Source organism: Dendrobium catenatum, unplaced genomic scaffold, assembly GCF_001605985.2.
Source record: "Dendrobium catenatum unplaced genomic scaffold, ASM160598v2 original_scaffold_75961, whole genome shotgun sequence".
Taxonomy (NCBI): domain Eukaryota; kingdom Viridiplantae; phylum Streptophyta; class Magnoliopsida; order Asparagales; family Orchidaceae; genus Dendrobium; species Dendrobium catenatum.
The window spans coordinates 266,087-287,156 of record NW_021394407.1 but is presented as its reverse complement, the minus strand read 5'-3'; the positions used below and the strand labels follow the sequence as shown (position 1 = coordinate 287,156).

Below are 21,070 nucleotides of genomic sequence, written 5' to 3'. Positions count from 1 at the left end.
AAAGGTTCAAACGAAAAAACAAAAATAAAAGAAACTTCTAAAAAATAGATTTTTTTATTTAAATAAAGTTTAACAAGAGATCTATCACCCAAAAATCATTCACAAAGATCATAAAAAATCAACATAAGTATAATAAAGTAAACTTCAAGAGAAGTAAAGTGTAGAAAAGTAAGAATACACAAACTAGATTTATAGTGGTTCAGTCAAATTGACTTACATCTACTCTACAAAGGTTATCCTCATTAGACATTTCATTAACACGGGCTCCTTCAGCACACAACTAGGCAGAGGAACCCTTCTCCCTTGACCAGGTAGAGAATAACCTTTACATACTCTAAGGAATCTCTCATCTCTTACCTCCTCGTCCCTCCTTTAGCTCTTCATTAAGGAAGAGTAAAAGTACGAGATGCGTGAATAGGGGGGTGAATTGATATTTTTAATATAAATCCTAAACATGAGTTCTATTTTTTTTATTTCAAAAGATGACTTAACTAATCAAATACGAATGCTAGTAATTTGATAATGATTGCAACAATGCTGGTGAAATTTTAAATCGCACAACGAAATACTAAAATCAAATTTTCACCAAGCAGTTATAATTAAATTAAATGCTAGAAAAGTAAAATACATAAAATGGAAAAAGCACACAAGAAATTTTTATAATGGTTTGGTCAACCTTGACTTACGTCCGCTCCCCAGAGTCCTCCACAATGAGATTTTCACTACTCAAAAGCAACTCTCATTCTACTCCTACAACGAGGTGGATAAGCGTTTACAAAAAAACTCACTTTCACCTTCCCTTGTGTGGTGGAGTGTCGGATGCTATGTCATCCTCCCAGTTATGGTAGCAGACCTTCTCATTTTTCTCCCTCCTAGTAAAGGCAGATAACCTTCGAGGAATTTGACCTAGAAGCCTATCCCCCTAGAGATCTCCCACAAGACTCGCCTAGGCCACAGGAGGACAAGCGTGCAGCAAGCTCGGTAACCCTGTGATCCCCTCACACTACTTCTCCCTCACGTACAAGCTTACCTTCTCCTCTCATAAACCTTGAATATCTTTAAAAAGTTCCCTCTCTAGAGTTCCTTCAGCTGTCACGTTCCTCTCACTTATGTTTAATGAATAATAATATTGTATATATAATAGGCTTCAAGAAACACAAAAAATTTAAATTAGCCATTTTTTTTCGTATAGCACGATCACAAATGATATAGTACAATCAGTTCAAAATAGCTCTCGTCATGGTACAAAGGAGTACAAACAGGTAATAATTTTTCAATACATTATACAATACAATACAAATATTGCTAGGACGACCAAAAATTATCTCTGTTCATTATCATATACATTCCCATTTTTTACAGTACGATCAATTAAGATTGTTCAAGTCATATTGTACGATGTATAAATTGTATAATAAGATTAGTTCAAAAATCAAGGTTTCGTTTAGTATAATATATCTTTGATACGACCAAAAAACATCTCGTTCATCGTACGATATAATCCAATTCATATAGTACGATCATCAATCATTAATTAAACCTTGATTTAATTAACTAATCACAGGGGTTAACTTTAGCAAGTTCTCAAATCTTCGTACAAAATAATTTGCATTATATAATACGATGTGTTCAAAATTCAAAATTTAAAAACTTGCTTAAATTAAACTACCGGTTAGGGTTTAGGTTTGAAAATATATTGTTTAGTACGATCATGATCATATAATATGATTAGTCCACATAAGTTAGCCGTCAAGACACAGTATATCGTACATTATGATTTAAAATTATACAGTACGATCTACATAAATTTTTTTTTTTCTAAAAAAAAACTCTCCTTCTGTGTGTGTGCATGGTCACTTAATTTATATATAATATTTTGTGGCCAGACTCAAGAAACAAAAAAATTAAAGAAAATAAAAATTACATGCTCCTTCACATTCTATTCTACCCAGTCTCGAGTCTTCCATTTTCTTAAGTAGTGTGTAATCTCACTGAAATATTAGTGCTCATAGGCAAGCGTAACATTCAAAATATTTAATGAAGAATGAAATAATTCAATTAATATTATTTGTCATCATCAAAATCACATACTATGAATCTTGGATTGCAATAATCTCCTCCTTTTTGATGATGTCAAATAATGTTAGTTGATATGCAAGATAATAATTTTTTTATTTTATTTTTAATAAATAGAATAACATAAAAACATAAACAGAAATATGAATTTCATTTTAAGCCACAAAAACTAAAATAGAATTCAAGAAACATGATATACAATTGAGAAGATATCAACTAAGGACAAATGAAAAGATATCAACTAAGGACAGATAAAAAGATATCAACCAAGGACATATAACTTCTTCTCCTTTTGACATCACCAAAAAGAGAAGTATCAAAGAAAAAGTACATAAAACACATCAAACAGAGACTAGTCAAACGATGGATTCTGATTAGGTGGTGGTGGTGGTGATTGAAAGAACTAATGGATGGAGGTAAAGGATGAACGATTGAGGAAAATCTATCTCCAAACCATATCATGTTATCCTTGTGCTACTGGTATTGTGCATGGATATGAGAGTCAATTTAGGTTTCAAGCCAGTCGAGTCATTAAATAATATCATCTTGAGAATAGACATGTACATGTCCTTTTGGTTGAGCAGGTTCTCCTACTGGAGTAGCCTCCTCTTCTTCATCAAAATTTGGCTCATCATACTCTTGCCCCTGATGAAACAAGATACGGAAAGAGGCATCCATATAGAAAATAGGGACATTATCAGGTTCACATGGATAGGTCAATTGGTATTTATGGTGAAGTATGTATCCTATGAGATGTCGTAAGAACAGATTTTATTTCCTAAAGGTGCTAGGATGGCGAATTTGAATCATGTTTCGGATATAATCTATAAACATGTCGTCTTAATCAAATATGATATTGGACATGATTAGGTAAGTGACAACAGATAAGATTAGGGTCATGCGTATCCTTTCTCCAGCTTTGTGTATTATGGATGTCCTAAAAACATGTTGGATGATTATAAATTATTTAAAAATCCAAAAAATCATATCATATATGAAAATTCTTAGAAATTTCTTCATTTAATTTAAAATTAAAATTACTTTTAAATATATTATACAGTTTACAATTATTTAAATAAACCCATTTTAAATACTTAATTAATATTTAAATTTATATAATATTAAATATTTTCATAAAAATTAAATATTTGATAATAATATATTTTAAATCCAGGCCGCCGTTAAACCGCCGGTTTATATTGATGTCTGGCGGTTTACCGGCAGTTTATGGACCGTCCCTAGTACCGGCGGCTTAACGTACCAAACCCATCGGTTAGACCGCCGTTAAAAGCCGGCGGTCAAACCGCCGGCGAAACTGCCGGTGTTACTGGCGGTCCATAAACCGCTGGTAATAGGCATTTTTCCTGTAGTGCTAGTGGATCTCACATACACCTATATACATTGAATTATTTTTTAAATTTCTTTATTTTTGAACTTATATATATTAAAAATATTTTGAAATTATATGTATATTAAATTCTTATGTTTTGCAAGATCTACTCATGAAACTTCAAACATGGGTTTTTCATATGAATGACATTCATAGGGAGAGGATTAGTGGATGATTGAACTCCAATCATTCACTAATCACATCATTAATTATGCTTATTTATTATTTTGTCTTCTTTGACTTGTGTAGGACGCACAAGCACTTAGCTTAGACTCTCCTATATTTAAGAACACGGTGTATTGTGTTTGATGCATTTTCCCTTTATGTTACCCTAAGGGTTAGTTTTTAAAACTTGATTTAAACCTACTTAATGTAGCTACACCCTAAGGAAAATAATTAAGGACTCGTCTAGCGAACTTAGAGAAATTCTATGAGCTAGGGTACACCTATGGTTGAAATAAAACTTTAAACATTTGACTTAGTGGCACCCTAAACCTCCCAAATTTTTTTACGAATTTTTTCAGGACTCTTTAAATCCATTAATTAATAAACCCTAATTTAACCCTTTAATTAAGCTCTGATAACTTAAAAAAACATTAATAAATTCAAACTAAATCCAAAAATTACCCATAATATCTCAAAATCTTCAAAATTCAGTCCTTATCCCAAAACTAAAAGCCCATTAATTGGACTTCAATATGAACCTTAATTTAATTTTGATTGAAAATAATCTTTTTGATTAAATTAAGTAATTAAAAATTCTTAAAAAATTCAAATTCTTCCCAAACAGTGGTAACATCTATTTAGGTCATTCCTGGTCTTTGGGGTTGATTACAAGAGGTTTGGAGCTTATTTGAATCAAAATCCTTAAAACACCCTTAATTAGGCAATTTTAATAATTCATTAAATGCCCCAAATTTAAAAAATCATAAATAATTATAAAAAATTCCAAATTGAATAAAACAAAAGGAATTCAACTATAATTAAAATCTAGTATTTATTAAAAAATATTAGCTTTCTAGAAACCAACTTAAATTAAAAATTAACTCCACGGTCAACCGTAGCTTGATACTAGGGCAATAAACTTATAAAAAAGTCTAAATCTAGCAAACTCAAAGTCTATTTACTCCTTGTAAGATCTAATATTTAATTAAAATATTGGAATCCCTAAACCTAACCTGTTTCTAAAAATCACATTTTGGACCCCTTCGACTTAGTGGGTAGGATGACCCTGGACCTTCAAAAATTTGTTAACTCAACTTATACTTCAAAGAACACTACCCTAGGTATTAAATTCAATCCACCAATTAATCAATTAGAATGGTCCCTAAGAAAAAAATATTTAAACTTTAATTAAAAACTTCCCCTTTTGGCCTTTAACAAATTGTATTACCAAACAACTTGAATTAACTACCCAATATATGACATATGTAAAGACACACAAGCCTACTACACACACATAGAATTATTTGCTAGTGCACCATTTCTTGTTATGGGTTAGGTATGTGCTTTTTCTTTTCTATTTCTGTGATGTGACGCTCTTGCATGTGGCACGTGTACTAATTACTTTGACTTACTATGGTGATTATTATGTTGCTATTTTATTACTGCACTTTTCTTATGATGTGATGTGTGTGATAAATTACCCATAGGTTAGGGGTGATCTTAATATCCTAAGAGGAACTTGATTATCTTATGTTCATCATAGTACTGTCTAATTTTTGCAAGGTTTATCCTACCAAATTCAATTAAAATAAGTTTGCTAAAGTAATTACTACAAATGTTGAAATAAGAAATTCAATAAATATAAGTATTTTAAACTTATGATGGTGATGTAAGCAATGTTTACTTAAGTTGAATCCTCTAATTTATGTTGTGAATCAATGAATATGCAATCTATTTCTTTGTTGAGCTTGTAAGAGTTTAAAGTAAAGTTTTTTACCTTATTATAATTATTTTATCTATTTAGAATCTAAAACCATATTCATCACATGTGTAGGCATGTTAGTTTAATATTCCAATTCTTTTAATTGTTCCCATATTCCTACGTTTGAGGTATTAAGTCACACTAAATGTAAAGTTAAAGCAAGGCCAATGCAATAACTAAGTTAAGTACATAAGTACTTGAAAATAAGATTAATATTTCAAGTTCTAGAGGCCACTTAAGAAAAAACATGCATCACCACACTTCACATGTTCAAACTAAGAAATTATCCATCAATGGAATTCAAATTATACAAAATAGTATTCATTAAACCAATAAAAAAACATAAAGTGTAATAGTGGAGTTGTGTAGGAAGTCACCTGAAAGCGCTTTTACAACTAAGTACAAACATTCCTTACACTTTGAATCAATTTACCTTAAGTATGAACTCTCCTCACACTCCACTCATAGTCGCTCAACATCTTTTTCATAAAATAAATGGCAAGCCCTTCTAAATTAAAAAAAAGAAAATTATTTATACTTAGTACATTAACTAACACTAGCATTGCAACGCTAAAAAAATTTATGTTGTGATGTTACAAACATCAACTGGTGATGTTATTGGAAGTCACAACTATGGTGCTCGATATGAATCAATGTTTCATTTCACCATTTAACCAACTTAATTGCTACTTCACGAAATTCAGGCAATTTGGCACTATGACACATTGTGATGTTTAGATTCTTTGGCACTAGGGCAGATAAATAATTACAAATTTCTAGAGTTCATAGTGTTACAATGGTATCTTCTGACACTATGACACTTGATATGTTCTAGGAGTGTTGCGACATTGAGGTCAGATAATGCTAAGGTATTGAATTAATTATAAAGTTCAAGACATGATAGTGTTGTGATGGTTTGGTTTGGTGCTGCGATGCTTGAGAAGTGAATATAACAGTATGGTGCTTAATGATGCTGTGCCGTAATATTGGGTATTTTTCCATGATTTCAACCTTTTTATTTGAAATTTTTATGCACAACAACAACCAAAACAAATATTTTCACAATAAAATATATACAAAAATTTTAGCCATAACTTTCACTAACATTGGGCAATGGTGATATGAGGATTATAATCGTTAATGGTGGTTGAGAAACTACAATGGTTTAATGGCGGTGGTTCCACAATTGAGGTCTGATGATAAAAGGTTTGACAATGGTAGTCTGACGGAGATGACTAAACTATGATGATCTAATATGGGGTGTATATATGTTGGTGGCCCGATAATGGTAGTTTAACGACTGAGGTTGGATGGCTATGGTTAGAAGATGATGATCCAATGAAAATGGTTAAAAGGTAGTGTTCAAGTGTAGGTCATCTAATGTTGGTTGTTAGATGATAGTAGTCTAATGGCGATGGTTGGAAGGAGGTGGTTTAATGGTAGTGATTGGATTGTAGTAGTTCAACGGTGGTGTAACAATAATGGAGATTTAAGAATGGCGATATGAAGGCGGTGGTCGAATAGTGGAGATTGTTGATGGTTGCCCAATAGAGGTGGTCATGTGATGGAGGGAAAATAATGGTTGCCCAACAATGATAGTTAAATGGATGCGATGATTCGATGTTAGTAGTTAAATTATGGATGTCTGACATCAATAGTTTAAGGGTAGTGGTTTGATGATGGTGTTCATATAATGGTAGTTTAGTGGTGATGGTCTAACAATGGTTATGGGGAGGCAGCAATTAACATATGAGTTTCCAATTTCAAGTCAAGGTCTAAGCCCCCTTTCATCAAGGGAGTAGTGGTCTATTTATTATTTTTAGAGGTGCCATTCTTCATGAATATTGCAAAAATTTAAAACACTCCCTTGTATGGTTTGGAGTTATAGCCTTGATCATATGATACTTTTTGAGTGCTTAAAGAACTTACTGATGTCATAATTAAGTGATCATGGGCTCATTGGATTTATTTTGTTGAGATGTTAATTTAACTACAAATTTGCTGAAATTAGAGTTTGAATGACCGCAAACGTGATTTCAAAAGTTTCCTATTTGAATATTATCTCAAGATTCATGCTTGCATAAGTACATATTCTTGATGATGTATTAATATATAAGCTTTATTTAGCTTTAGTTTGATCTGAAATATAATAGGCCATACAAATATATTGACAGGTTCATTGAAGTGTGAGCCTAATGAATTTAGTTATGAGATTGATTGATAAAAGATATAATCTTTTAGGGACTACTGTGAGTATTTTAAATTTGAAGTTAGCTACATGGATATACTATTAGGGCTTATTTGATAGAAGATTGCTCTTGGAGAAGATATATGATACACAAAGGATCCATATTTATACCCTTCTCCATAAGAAGTAGAGCATTGATGCCATATCATGACTCGTTAGGGATTATACGTTAGGATTACCGAAAATTCTTTAATAATGCCAATAGAGTTATTTGGGAGTTTGGTTAACATGATAACCATATAATTTTTTTCTTTTAATTTTTATTTGGTAACTTATGGGTATATTTTAGTGTTGGCTCCATTGGGATGAAAAAGCTTGAAGTTGTAGTGGAGTCTGTGACAAGGTTTATGAGGTGACCATTAGGGATAAATCTCTCTTGATGGTTGGGTTGACAAAGTGGCTCATTAGGTTGATATATTTTACCCAAACATTTATAGTAATATTTTAAGTGTATAAGCCTACTAATCAACCCTAATCCATGTATTTCATAAAATACATTTTGATTATTTTTTATAAACAACACATTTTAGCTTTAATTAAGTATATATTTTTACAAAGCATTTATTCTCCACTAAATATCCAAAAACGGATTACTCTATACCAAAAAGTATAATCAAGCGATAAAAACCATCGTGAAATGTGACTTTAGAACTATGATTTATATCACATCCCCAAAGTTTTTAATTTAAGAACCAAATTAAATGATTATCTTTGTTGTAAAATTAAGATTATAAGATGTTTATGTTGGGAATGCTTTACACATATTAGTGTTACAATGGTTTTTTTTTTTAAATAAAAAAATTTAAATTCTCACAATACTTACATATAAATATTTTTTTTTGAGAAGGAACTTGAATTACTCTTACATAATACCTATAACATTACATTTAACTGTCAATGGTAAACTTAAAAAATCATTAGGATGATGAGAAGCACTTAGGGAGCAATGTAAGCCATGATAATGAGGAAGACGCTTGGTTCAACGCCAATAAAATAAAGTTGTGGTCATGGCTGGGGTGCAAGGAATGACGATCGAACAAGTATCGTGAGCATTTTGTAAGTCCTAGGTCTAAAGAGATGCACGAGGTTTTTACATTTTGAGTTAATCATATTTTAATGAAAGTTCGTAAAAGTAGCCTTTAGATGGTATTACAAATCTCCAAGCAACCCTTAAGATTTTGTTTACGAACAAACTTAAATATCTGAAAAAAAAATCTATAGAATTATAGTATGAAATATAAAAGTATAATTAATTTAATCTATATTATACATTTTTATTTTTAAGAAAAAATTGAATGATATTTTTATCATACCTATTATATTCTAAAGGATATGATTATAATAAATATTACTTACCACAAAATTCTATAAAATAAAAAGAATATATATACTCAATACAAAATTTGATTTTTAATTAAAAAAAAATTATAAAAAATTAATCTAAATGGAATCTAGATTATATTAACTAGACGCGCTCCCAAAGTTGATCCTGCGGTCGAGATCCCAATACGGCAACGCCTATGAACTTGGGCCACTGGATTTATGATCGGGCTTTTCGCCGTCCGATGGTAGCTATGATCGCATATCTATCCGTCCAATGTCCACTATTAAAATTTGATTTCAAAACTAGAGAGGGAGAGAGAGAGAAAGAGAAAGAGAGAGACCAGACTTCAGAGGGGGAGAGAGAAAGGGTAGAGAGAGAGAGGAGTCTTACTATCTTATTCCGTTCTCCTTCCCCTCTGCTCAAAAATTTTCCCGCAGAGCTCAAAGAGAAAGAGAGCGATAGGAATACAGAGCCGAAGAAGGGCAGGGGATAGAGAGGGAAAAATATCGCTCTTTCTTGTTCCTCCTCCTCCAATCCTCCCTCCGCCTTCCGTACATTCTTCCCTCGCCAGATCTCCTCAGCGTGATTTCTCTGAGGCGGGGATTCCCGCCTTCATTCTCTTGGTTCCGGTCGACCTCTTCAGCCATCTTCGGCGATCCCTTGGTCGATCTCCGCTGGACCCAGAAGTGCTCAAATCGGGTCAAATCCGTTGTGTAGATGGAGAGCCATGGTTGTTCACCGCGGGACTGAGGCTTTTGGACATTTTCACCAGTTTACACTTTATTATCTTTCTGTGGGCTCTCTGATGGAACAAGGGACTAAATCTTCTTCGTTGGGGCCGTCGAATTTTCCTCCCAGGAAGCTCGTTAGGCAGCTGGATTTCACACCGGGTAATTGCGTTGCCCCGACACTGTCGTCACCGGTGGTTCCGGTTCCCTTCGAGCAGTCACCTTTGCCGTCAACATTGCAGCAACAACAAAATCAAAAACAGATGCTTGCGCCGGCGCTGTCCATCTCACGGCCTTCGATTCCTATGTCCATGTGAGCTATGCAATTTTGAAAATTTCCCAAATCTTGCTTTCAATTTTCTACTCTGATTCGTGCTTTCTTGTTTAGCAAGGAGAGTTTTTTTTTCTGCTCTATGTTAGGATACATATTTCTTATGTCTTATCCTTTGAGTGGATTTCGTTGTCCCTTGTTTCAATTTTGGACCGACTCGTCATATTTGAATTCTGTACTGGAAAATTGGACGCCGGGCTCATTTCACTTTCTTATTCTAATTCTAGTTTTCGTGGTTACAAGTAATTTGTGGTGCTAAACTTGGGATTAGTTTCTGTTATGAAATTTGTTTTACATCATACAGAAATTTTGAATTTGGACAACTCAAACAAGTAAAAAGTCTTCATCTAAGCCTTTCAGTCGAACTTCTGTAGATTCATTGCATTTGGCACTGAAATTAGTTGATAGTTTTGATTCATGACACTTGCATCGGTAGTCTGCCTTATTTGTTCTTGGTTTCTTCTTTCACTTAAATGATTTTCTACCTCAATTTTGTTTTTCCATGGAAGAAAAGCAGCAGCATTAATTCCGTGTTTCAGTTTTATGGTTTGGAATAGTATGGTTATTGGCTTCTGTGGATTGATCCAGTTTTTTTACATTCTTCAAGATCAGTTCGCTTACCTACATGAAACTTTCATTTGATTTCTAATTCACATTGTTTACAAATCTATGCTAATGTTCTGATTGGAAATACTTGAAGAAATTGAACAGTTTTGGCTGAAATTTGGTAATTTAGCAAGATAAAATAGAAATTGAAGGAAATTTGGTGGCAAAACAATAGGAAAACTTGATAATTATTGAAATATGGGAGAAAATAAATACAGTACGATGGATCTTCAATTCGATAGGAAGATCCAGCTCTCTTAATCCTTAGTCTTTAGCTAGAGCCCAAACAAACCCTACATGCATAACCCCAACCCTAGGATGAAAATAACTATTAAAAGCAAACAATAAAAAGTCCAAACAGCACATTCAATTCAAATTTCCTTCTCACCCGCCCCTCTCTCTCTCTCTTCCTTAATGTGTGGACCCGACCCCAAGGGGGCGGGCTAGGCCTAGGTTGAACCAGGCTTCCACCTGGTATGACATCGGCCGGTTCCTCCTGGATAGGCCGAACCGACTCCTCCTCGGCCGATCTAACAATACTCCCTCCTAAAGAGCCACCTCAAGGTGGAAGGACGAAAATTGATGTTTCATCTGCTTATACGGCTCCCAAGTCCTGTTTTACTCAGATAGGTTCTTTAAATTAATCATCATTTCCTTACTTCCTCATTCTCCTTATCGTACTACTGACAACTCCAGTTGTTCTAAAATCACACCCAAATCTTCCTTCAACATCACTGGTAATTGCACACTTGATGTGTGATCTCCTATAGCTCTCCTCAACTGTGACACGTGAAATACCTGGTGTATGGTTGTGGTCGGTGGTACCCTCAATCAATACGCCATTGCTCCTATCATATCTACTGTCTCATAAGAGTTAAAATATCTCGGAGCCAACTTCTCATTCCTTCTACTAGCCACTGTTCTCTGCATATAGGGACGAAGCTTCAAATACACCTTATCCCCTACCTCCAACTAAATGTCCTTTCTGTGCTCATATGTTTGCATAATCTGTTGGGCCCTCAATAGATATCTTTTCAATTTTTCTAGTATTCGATCCCTCTCCTCCAAGTACTGCTTTAAAAATATGCTACTATGTCCAAAAGGCACCAAGTGACGTGGATTCCTGTTGTACAACACTTTGAAAAGAGTCATCTGGGATGTTGAATAATATAAAGTATTGTACTAGTACTCCACCAATGTCAGTCACCTGGATCACATCTGAGGTGTCTCTGAATCAAAGCATTGCAGGTATGTCTTCAGGCTCCTATTGACCACCTATGTATGCTTGTCTATCTGAGAGTGGTAAGCGGTGATCCTCTTCAGCACAGTCTCCTACAATCTAAATAATTCCCTCCAAAAGTAACTGAGGAACACATTGTCTCGATCGGACACTATAAACTCCAGTATCCTGTGTAATCTGACCACCTCTCTAATGAAGGTCGACACCACTGTTACTGTCGTGTAAGGGTGTCGTAGAGGAATGAAATGAGAATGTTTACTCAGTTTGTCCACCACCACCAGAATAATTATAAACCCCTCAAATCGGGGTAGCTGGTCTATGAAATCCATGGAGACCTCTTCCCACACTGCTTGAAAGGGACAGGGGTTCTAGTAGCCCCCCTGGAGCCATGACTATATACTTGTTCTTCTGGCAAACCTCACACTTGGCCACCATCTCCTGTACATTATTATGCATATCCTTCTAATATAATTCAACAACCAGTCTCCTATGTCTTCTGCACCCCAGAGTGGCCACCAATAATGCTCTTGTGAAACTCCTGTAACAAGTGCGGGATATGAATCGAGGTTCGTGGCAGCACAAACCTCCCCTAGTATAGAAGTCTCTCTCCATTTACGGAATAGCCACGATGGCGGCTCTCATCCTTCAGCATATCTTCTCTGATCCTTCTCAGCTCCTTGTCCTGCACAATTTCTTCCTTTATAGCCCCCCAATTCAATATCAGCAGTATTGAAATGACTAACTCCTATAGCTCCCCCACGTATCTAGACAAGGCATCAGCCGCCTTATTTTCTAGCACTTTGTAAATTCTCCTTATGAGTAGATTGGATACCTAGCCTCCCTCCATTGGAACCAGGCTAGGGCTTTATCTTCCAAACATATACCCGTCGCTATAGGTTTTGCCCTTTAGTTAGCCCGTTAATGGCAAAGTAATGTTCCAACCGGTACACCCAACCTTGAGCATCTTGCCCTTCAAAAACCAGCATCTTTAGTTTCCTTGCCCTTGCATCCATGCCCAAATGGTTTCTTCTCCCATTAGTTCCTCTGGTGTAGTGGTGGTGTGATTCTCTTCCTTCATCTCTTGGTTAATTTTGATCCCATGGCTCCCCCAACCATGCCTTGGTAGTCTCCCAAAGGGGTCGGCTTCCCTCCTTGTTGTCCTCCATTCGGAATACCCCGATCCACCCACCAACTTGGCCCCACGTGGTGGTCCTTGATGGAAAACACTCTCCAATTCATTGTTGTCCTCCTAGATCTTCTTTCTTTGTGGTTCCACCCTAGGAATCGCCAATGATGATTTCGATCATCTCAAGCATCTTTTTCATCGTATCTTCAAAGTTCCCAAAGCGGTTCTTAATGGTTGAGAGTCTTCCCTCCACCTTGGAATATTTTTCCTCTAATATGGTCTTGTGTTGTTCCATGTCGCCCTCCAATGCCTCCACATTCTTTGCTGCCATTAATTAGGTCTAGGCTTCAATCACACAAACATGAAGATAACTTATTTTTCCGCCTAAGAAAGCACTCTGATGCCAATTTGGTAGGAAATACTTACAGAAATTGAACAATTTTGGGCTAAAATTTGGAATTTCAACCAGATAAAATATATATTGAAGGAAATTTGATGGCAAAACACTAGGAAAACTTGATAATTGTTAAAATATGGGAGAAAACAAACAATATACAATGGATTATCAATTTGAGAGGAAGATCCGGCTCCCCTAATACCTAGCCGACGGCTAGAGCCCAAGCAAACCTTAAGAGAAGTACAAGATTCAGTTAAAGCATGCATGACCCTAACCCTAGGATGAAAATAACTATTAAAAGCAAACAATGCAAAGTAAAAAGTCTAAACAGCCCCTCCAATTTAAATTTCCTGCTCACCTGCCCGTATCTCTGTCTTCCTCAATGCATGGACCCTATCCCAAAGGGGCAAGCTAGGCCTGGGCGGAACTAGGCTTCCACCTGGTATAGAAATGGGTCGGTCCCTCCTAGACTGGCTGGTCTAAAATGTTCATGTTCTAGATGATCCATTTCACGTGGCTAACTCTTACTTATCCTTTTAAAATTTTGCAGAAAACCCGAGTCCCCACAAACAAGGTCAAAGCCCTTATTTGAGATGAAAGAAGGTACGCCAACAAGAAAGAAGAACTGCAACTGCAAACACTCACGTTGTTTAAAGCTGTAAGTTGCACTGACAGCATTGATTTTTGTGCTTTAAATTACCATTTAGTGAAGCATTGCTCTATAAGCTTTCATATGCAACACATGTAGGTGATCACTACTAAAGAATTTTATTGTTTCTCATTATTCTTTTATTCGTCCAGTTTTACTTATCTTCGCATTTTTGTAGTCTTGCAATAAACTGTGTTGTTATTTCATGTTCAACGTAGTGCTGCTTCTATATCAGCATTTGTAATGTGCAGACTTAAGTCGCAAACTAAACTCCGTTTCTGGTGTGGTGGAAGAGGTATCTTGGTACATTAAACATTGAGGAAGATAGGTCTTGTGGTAGACATAGTCATCATCTTGCTCATGCAATCAAGTCATAAATTTTGGATAACACGAACAATTATTCTGGTACCATTCAGAGATAGACTTTTACTTTTACGTTTTTGATTCCTAGCCTCGTGACACAACTCTGTTCTATCAGTTTGAGCCTCTATTTTCAGATCCTCTAGAAAAAGGAGATGACTAAATTCTAAATTTGGTTTCAGTAGGAAGGCAGAAAATGATTTGCTTGATGTTATGATATATTGATGTAAACCTCAGTTCTCATTACTGCTTAGTTATCAGTCAAAATACATACTTTGACAGGTATTTTAGGAAACTTATCAATACATTTTGACTTCATGTAAAATTTTTCAACTAAAAAAGATTAGAAATGAATCTTTCACTCATTGATTGTTAATTCAAATAAGTTCGCACATAAATTGGTTGATTCCTTTGCAGGGAAAGAATGATTTAAAGCTAATGCTAGTGGAGCTCTGCATGTATTTTCTTCTTATTTATGTTTATATTCAAATCATCATATGCTTTTCTTTTTGAAGTAGAATTTAAATGCAATATTTATAACTCATATTATAGTGAAATTTGGATTTGATTTACTAATTTTCTTTTAATAACCTCGGTTCCTTGCACAAACTGCATGCAGCAATGCAATCATTGCCTGATTTAACATTTATTTTTCACCTTTTTTTTCTCGTTTTATTTCTTATTTTAACAATGCACTTGTAGGTATTGTGAGTGTTTTGCATCTGGTGTTTATTGTGATGGGTGCAACTGCGCAAATTGCTTTAACAATGTTGAAAATGAAGCTGCTAGGCATGAGGCAGTTGAAGCTACTCTAGAACGCAATCCCAATGCCTTCAGGCCTAAGATTGGCAATAGCCCACAAACAATTCGTGATGTTAGGGTATGCTTCCAACTAGTTTTTCCCAGGTCATCGCAATAGTTCATGGTTAAGTATTCTATAACTTTTATATTTTTATGATGATCCCCCCCCACCCCCCTTCCCATATTACTGTAGTTTCCAATCCCGCAGTTCAGGTAATTAAATATAGCTAGGTTTTTATAGATGCAAATTGACTTTTAGTATATTTGTGGCATATGCTGAATTTGTATTTTTTATTGTCACAAAGTGGTTTAATAGCATTATTTTGTGTCGTTCCTGACCCAAGAAGGGATTAGGGTTACAAGATGACATCTGAAGTAACAAAAGACATGGCCAAGGTGCTGTGAATGTTGAAAATAACCCCTAAACTAGAGGTGCAAACACTATATTGCTCGTTAAAGATGCCTTTTTAACCAGAAGTTATAGAAATATGGCATGCAACAAATAGCTCTATAAGGAGGAAAAGGAATTTTTATTCACACATCATGCAATAGATGGCTTTCAAAACATGGACTATGTGCTTTTTTATGTTACGTGCTCTCCATACTCATGTGAACAATATTATTATAAAAAATACTGCATTTGCTGGATGTCATGTATTAAGGCTTGTTATATTTTTCCTTCAGTCCTAGGTGCAAAAGAATAAGATATTATGGGTTTGTTTGGTTGGCAACAACGTGAATATAAAGTAAAGTAAATACCTGCATTTTAGTATTTTCACTGTTTTATTTGACATGGAGCAAAGTGAAACGAAATCATGTTGTATTCCAACTCCCCGCCGTAGTTCATTTTGCGGGTAAAGTAAAACTGCTCAAATTCGAGCGAAAAAGGAATACCTGCGACGCAGACGAGAGAAATTCGGCTCCTTCGACGATGACGACTTCTCCCCTTCAACGACATTTCCTTATTGTCGCGTGAGGTAGAGTTTTGCTCGGACGCTTCTTCATCGGCTCCTTACTGTTCGACTTCTTCCCATCGACAACGACATTCTATTCGTCCAAGTGATCGATCTGCATTTTGCGAAGGCCAGTAGCCGTTGAAGGTTCAGCCCTTTCTTCCAATTCAATCGAAATGTCCATCTCGGTCGTAGCTATCCAGTCGGAATGGAGGTGATGAATGCCCCTATCGCACAAACTGGAGTTACGTCCCGACCCAGGCAGCGTGTTCGAATCTCCCAGAGACTGAGTATCGCCAAATCTGAGTAAAGACAAACATAACTCACCATTCGAAACCTTGCTAATTGAGGCTTTAAAATGTTTCGACAACTCCAAATCGTGCTCATTCAGAAACTTGGACGGACAAGATGAAATGTCCGCTTGAATCGCTGCATCTCCCGAGTTCTTGTTGGAATCGAATCTCTTCTTTCCATGGCTGCTCAATTCATCTTTGGCCTTGAAGTAAAAGGTAATTTTCACCTTTGATCTTTGCGAACATGCCTGGTCGTCTCATTACGGTAGTCATTACCGTTCTTTACAACAGTTTGGGATGGCCGCAAGGTATTCAACTCCGTGTGGGAACCTGGAGCCCCAGGATGGCCGGACCATCTTATGCGGGATCCTGGAGCCACAGTGTGTCTTCTGTGTTTGATGTTGGGGGACTTCAATATGGGAAATAAATTCATTTTAGGAATAGGTACACTAAGGCTCGATTAAATGTTTCATCCAAAAGGGCATCTGATTTTACTTTACTTTGCATGCACCCAACCAAACTTAAAAAATAGTTTTGTTGCATTCACTTGACAAACAATCAAACAACCTCAAGTATTTCATTTACATTAAATTTACTTTACATTGCATTCATTTTACAACCAACCAAACAACCCCTATATTGCACCTTCCAACATTGAATCAACAAAAACCATGAAAGAACGTAGAAGACATAAAACAGTTATGAAAATACAACCTCTGGGTCATTGCTATAAAGCAATAAAGAGATAGGTAAGAGAAAGTAAATTAAGAAAAAGGTGAATTTTAATAGAAAGAGTTGAAGATCGGCGTAGCACCAAGGTTTGAGGTTGTTCCAAAATCATGAAGATGCATTACACATTTAGCAAAGAAAATCAATCATTCTTTATGTGGAAGAGTTTTCAAAATATGAAGAAATGCTTACGGTTAACCATAAAACAGTTTAAATAGTCTAATAAACATTTCATTAAAGTTCCGAAGTACCTTCACTAATAGCAACAAGGGATTGAATATTTATAAAAAAGACAATCCCCAATATTGCAGTTCAAGCTGCTGTGGTGCTAATAATGTCAGTAGTTCTTGTTTATTGAGCTCACTATGTAGTAGTACTGTAGGTTTATAGTATCGTTGATGAATAACAATGATATTACTTTCGAAGAAGAGCAATTCATATTGTTCTTTTAGTTAGAAAAAACCCACTGATGATGAAGATGATCTTGGTTTTTATTCTGTGTACATCTGTGTTAATTTGTTGTGATGATTGTTGATCTTTATGTTGCATCCTTCACTTCTTTTTTGGCATTTGGACCTATGTTGCCGTCACTTTGATGCTATGATTTTGGAGATGCTCTTTAGTTTATGCATGTGTTATGTGTGTGCGCATTTGTAAAATAATCATGAAAGCTAAGTGTGATGTATTATATATTTTTAATAATTTTTCTTCTCATTATGACCTTATTAATGTCTCATGCCCCTCCTAGGGCATGATAGATTGTTACTTGAGGTCGGACTGGTTAACTATGCACTAGCTTTGGAAAATAGGCACCTTATATGATGCTATCATCAAATTTCTTCCTTGTTATTAGCAGTTCTATTTTGTTTTTATTGTATTATTCCATGTGAGGATGTGCTGCGATAACCTTATGTTTTATTTTATATTTTTTAATTCTGGTAGACATTATTTTGTTTTGTTGGCATATGCTTATCTAGTGTCTTTATTGATTTTCATTTTACTATCTTATTTTATTCTATTTTCAATCAATGTAATGTGTATTTGAATTTCTTCCACGTGTAATGTCAATTACATACTAGTTAAAATCTATAAGTTTTTAATAGCTTCAAAAACTCTGCTTGACCGCCAATATAAACTTTGTCAAAGCATAACGTGCATATCAACACTTTCATAGAGAAGATTGTATGTGTTTTAAATTATATATTCTTTAGTAAATTAAAAGTAGATCAGATGTCTGGGCATAGAATTTATGTGCTATATCCTTTTATTAGTAGTAAATATTATATGTTCACCTTAACATAGTTTACAACTCCTTATTGATCAAAAACCAATCTTAGAAAGTAATATATATGAACTACTTGTTGGAAGTGAAATTGAAAATTAATTGATGTATGCAACTTGAAACAAAAACACAAACCAGGAACAAAGAAAATCAAGACTCACTTTTTAGAAATTTAAGACACCACTTGGAGAACAAAATAGGCTAAATAAACAACTAAAATTCAGAATAGAGAAGAAGCGATCATCCAACAAACCAAAGCAAAAGAAATAAATAAAAAAACAAACAAACGCTATCCTCAGAACATCCTACAAGAGGACTCCTCACATGCATCGATTGTAGGAATATATATTTCAGATAATGTTTAGATATGCAAACCAAAGGGTCCACCACTGCAAAAGGGTCCAACGTCCTACCAAATTCCTCCAGCAAATGCCACCAAAACAGCCAACAAATCCACCAAAACAGTCAACAAACTTTACCAACGGAACTAGAAGAAAGATACAGGTGGAGTTGAACTTGCGTAGAGAAGAAAGAGGTTAGAAGCCCAGACGAAGGGTGGGAAGGAACTCGCAAGTATTCCCTAGAGGAGAAAGAAGATGGAGCAAAGCTCGCAAGCTTTTCCAAGAAGAACCCGCAGGCTATAGCAATTTTGCTCTCAATATTCACCAACCATTTCTTATCAAAGCATCTCATATATATAGGCAATAGAGGGGAACTAAACATTCCAAGATTTACTTCAATTCTACCCATAAATGGAGAGTTGAAAAGCTATCTGATTTTTGTACAGAAATTCCAAACGGCACAGCAGATCACAAGGGAAAGCCACGGCTCCAGCACATGAAACAAGGAGACAATTATCGGGTCCAGCAAAAGCTCATTTCACGGGAGAAAAGGGGGTAAGTCACGGCAGTAAAGGGGGCAGAGAACCGAGGGGTCAACAACAACCAAACAGGCAGCAGTAAACCGTGGGAGAGAAAACCAGCAGCAGCCCAAAAGACGAAAGGGAGAGGAAAGGGCAAGTTCCACCCACCAAAATATGCTCACTTCACATTTAATTTCAGAACTAAACATCAGCTCATAATGAGCTATACCTCCAATTGATAATAATGAGCTGGCACCACTAGAATTTCAACAACTAAAGCTCAAACCAAAAACAGCCAAGGCCCACCCGAAACCAGCCAACTTCCCCAAAGGACATGATGGACCCCAAAACCAGCAAACCCAAGGTAAGCATAATCCAAACCAATTCCTACCATGATCATAGGATTTACCACCATCATTGGATAGCTTAAAAGTAAAACAAAAATAGAAAATATAACTAATATTGTTCAAAACAAAAATAATGCGAAAATCTAAATGCATCATTAATATGGGTTTATTTTGCAAGGGGCTGCCTTGCTTCCATATTGCGTGATCCCCCTTAGCCACGTACATATGCTTGGGTGTGGCCTAGAAGCTAAATCTTGTTGTTTTTCTATATGTGACTAGTATAGGAAATCCCGTTGCTGCCAATCCACTACGTTTTGTGGGTTCATTTCATGCATCATGTACCATGATGTTTGCTAGGAATATAATTTTTTTTTGTTCATGAACACCTCATGTTCATTTTGATAAGTTGATCGAGTTTGACTCATTCTATGAGTAAATGAGCCGAGTATGAACATGATTTTTTTTACTCATTTTCTAAATGAGCCACACACACGAGATAGCTTGATATTATTGGAAGGGTAACACCAGGACCCAAGTTGAGCTTGATATATTAATGAATGTTCACTTATCAAACCAAAAGCTTAAGTTAATGGATAAGGGCCACAAGTAGTATATTAGGAGTTCAAGTCTTATTCTTTTTCAATGTGGGGATATTTTTTATTTTCATGCGCATCTCAATGAAGTTCTCAAATGAGAGTAATCCACATTGGTTAACATTTCCCTTCATGCAAAATATTTTTTAACATTAACACTATCAAGTGTCATGCACAAGTGCTCTCTTAACCGCATGAAGTCTTCATGAGAGTTGCTTACTCTAAATCTTACTTTTACATGGTATAGCTTTCAAGGCTCATGGAAGTCACAAACCTATGGACCACTTGATCTTAATGAACTGATATCACCTCTTAAGAGGGTTTAACACTGAAGGCTTAAGTTGAGCTCAATATTTAGCAGATGCATATCCATTAACCAAAAACTAGCTAATGTGTAAGGTCCACAGCCTGTATATTAGGAGCTTAGCTCTTATTTCACATCTGATTACAGACTTTTCTCCAATCTCAATATACATATGCAAATATATATCTCATTCTTGTTGAGCTTTAACAAGGCTATTCTGTTTTTTAGTGAAAACAAAAGAGCGTAGTAGTTCAAAATGATTTTGAGCTTCACAAGAGATCTGTTCTAGACTATCACGTCCAATCTTGTGCCTCCATATTGAATGAGGTTATATTATTATGAAAAAGAAAATTAAAGAAGTTCTAATAAGAGAAGAAGCCAAAAATCTGATTTTGTAATCTATGATACCTTTCTGTAATCCCAAGAATTCCCACAAAAGAAAGACAATCCATAGGGCTACTACCAACTATAGGATACTTAGTCGTAGGAACAATGAACTGAAGA

The 21,070-nt window shown here is 35.4% G+C and overlaps 1 protein-coding gene across 1 annotated transcript in view; it reads left to right on the top strand.

The window, feature by feature from the left end:
• The first annotated feature begins 9,300 nt into the window (after window positions 1-9,300).
• Window positions 9,301-21,070, top strand: part of LOC110108314 (protein tesmin/TSO1-like CXC 5) — a 41,892-nt gene continuing 30,122 nt past the window's right edge. The window contains exons 1-3 of the mRNA XM_020838900.2: window positions 9,301-10,006; window positions 13,944-14,051; window positions 15,105-15,282. Of these exons, the coding sequence (XP_020694559.1) occupies window positions 9,693-10,006; window positions 13,944-14,051; window positions 15,105-15,282 (600 nt within the window). The 5' untranslated portion in view covers window positions 9,301-9,692. The remainder of the gene's footprint in view (window positions 10,007-13,943; window positions 14,052-15,104; window positions 15,283-21,070) is intronic.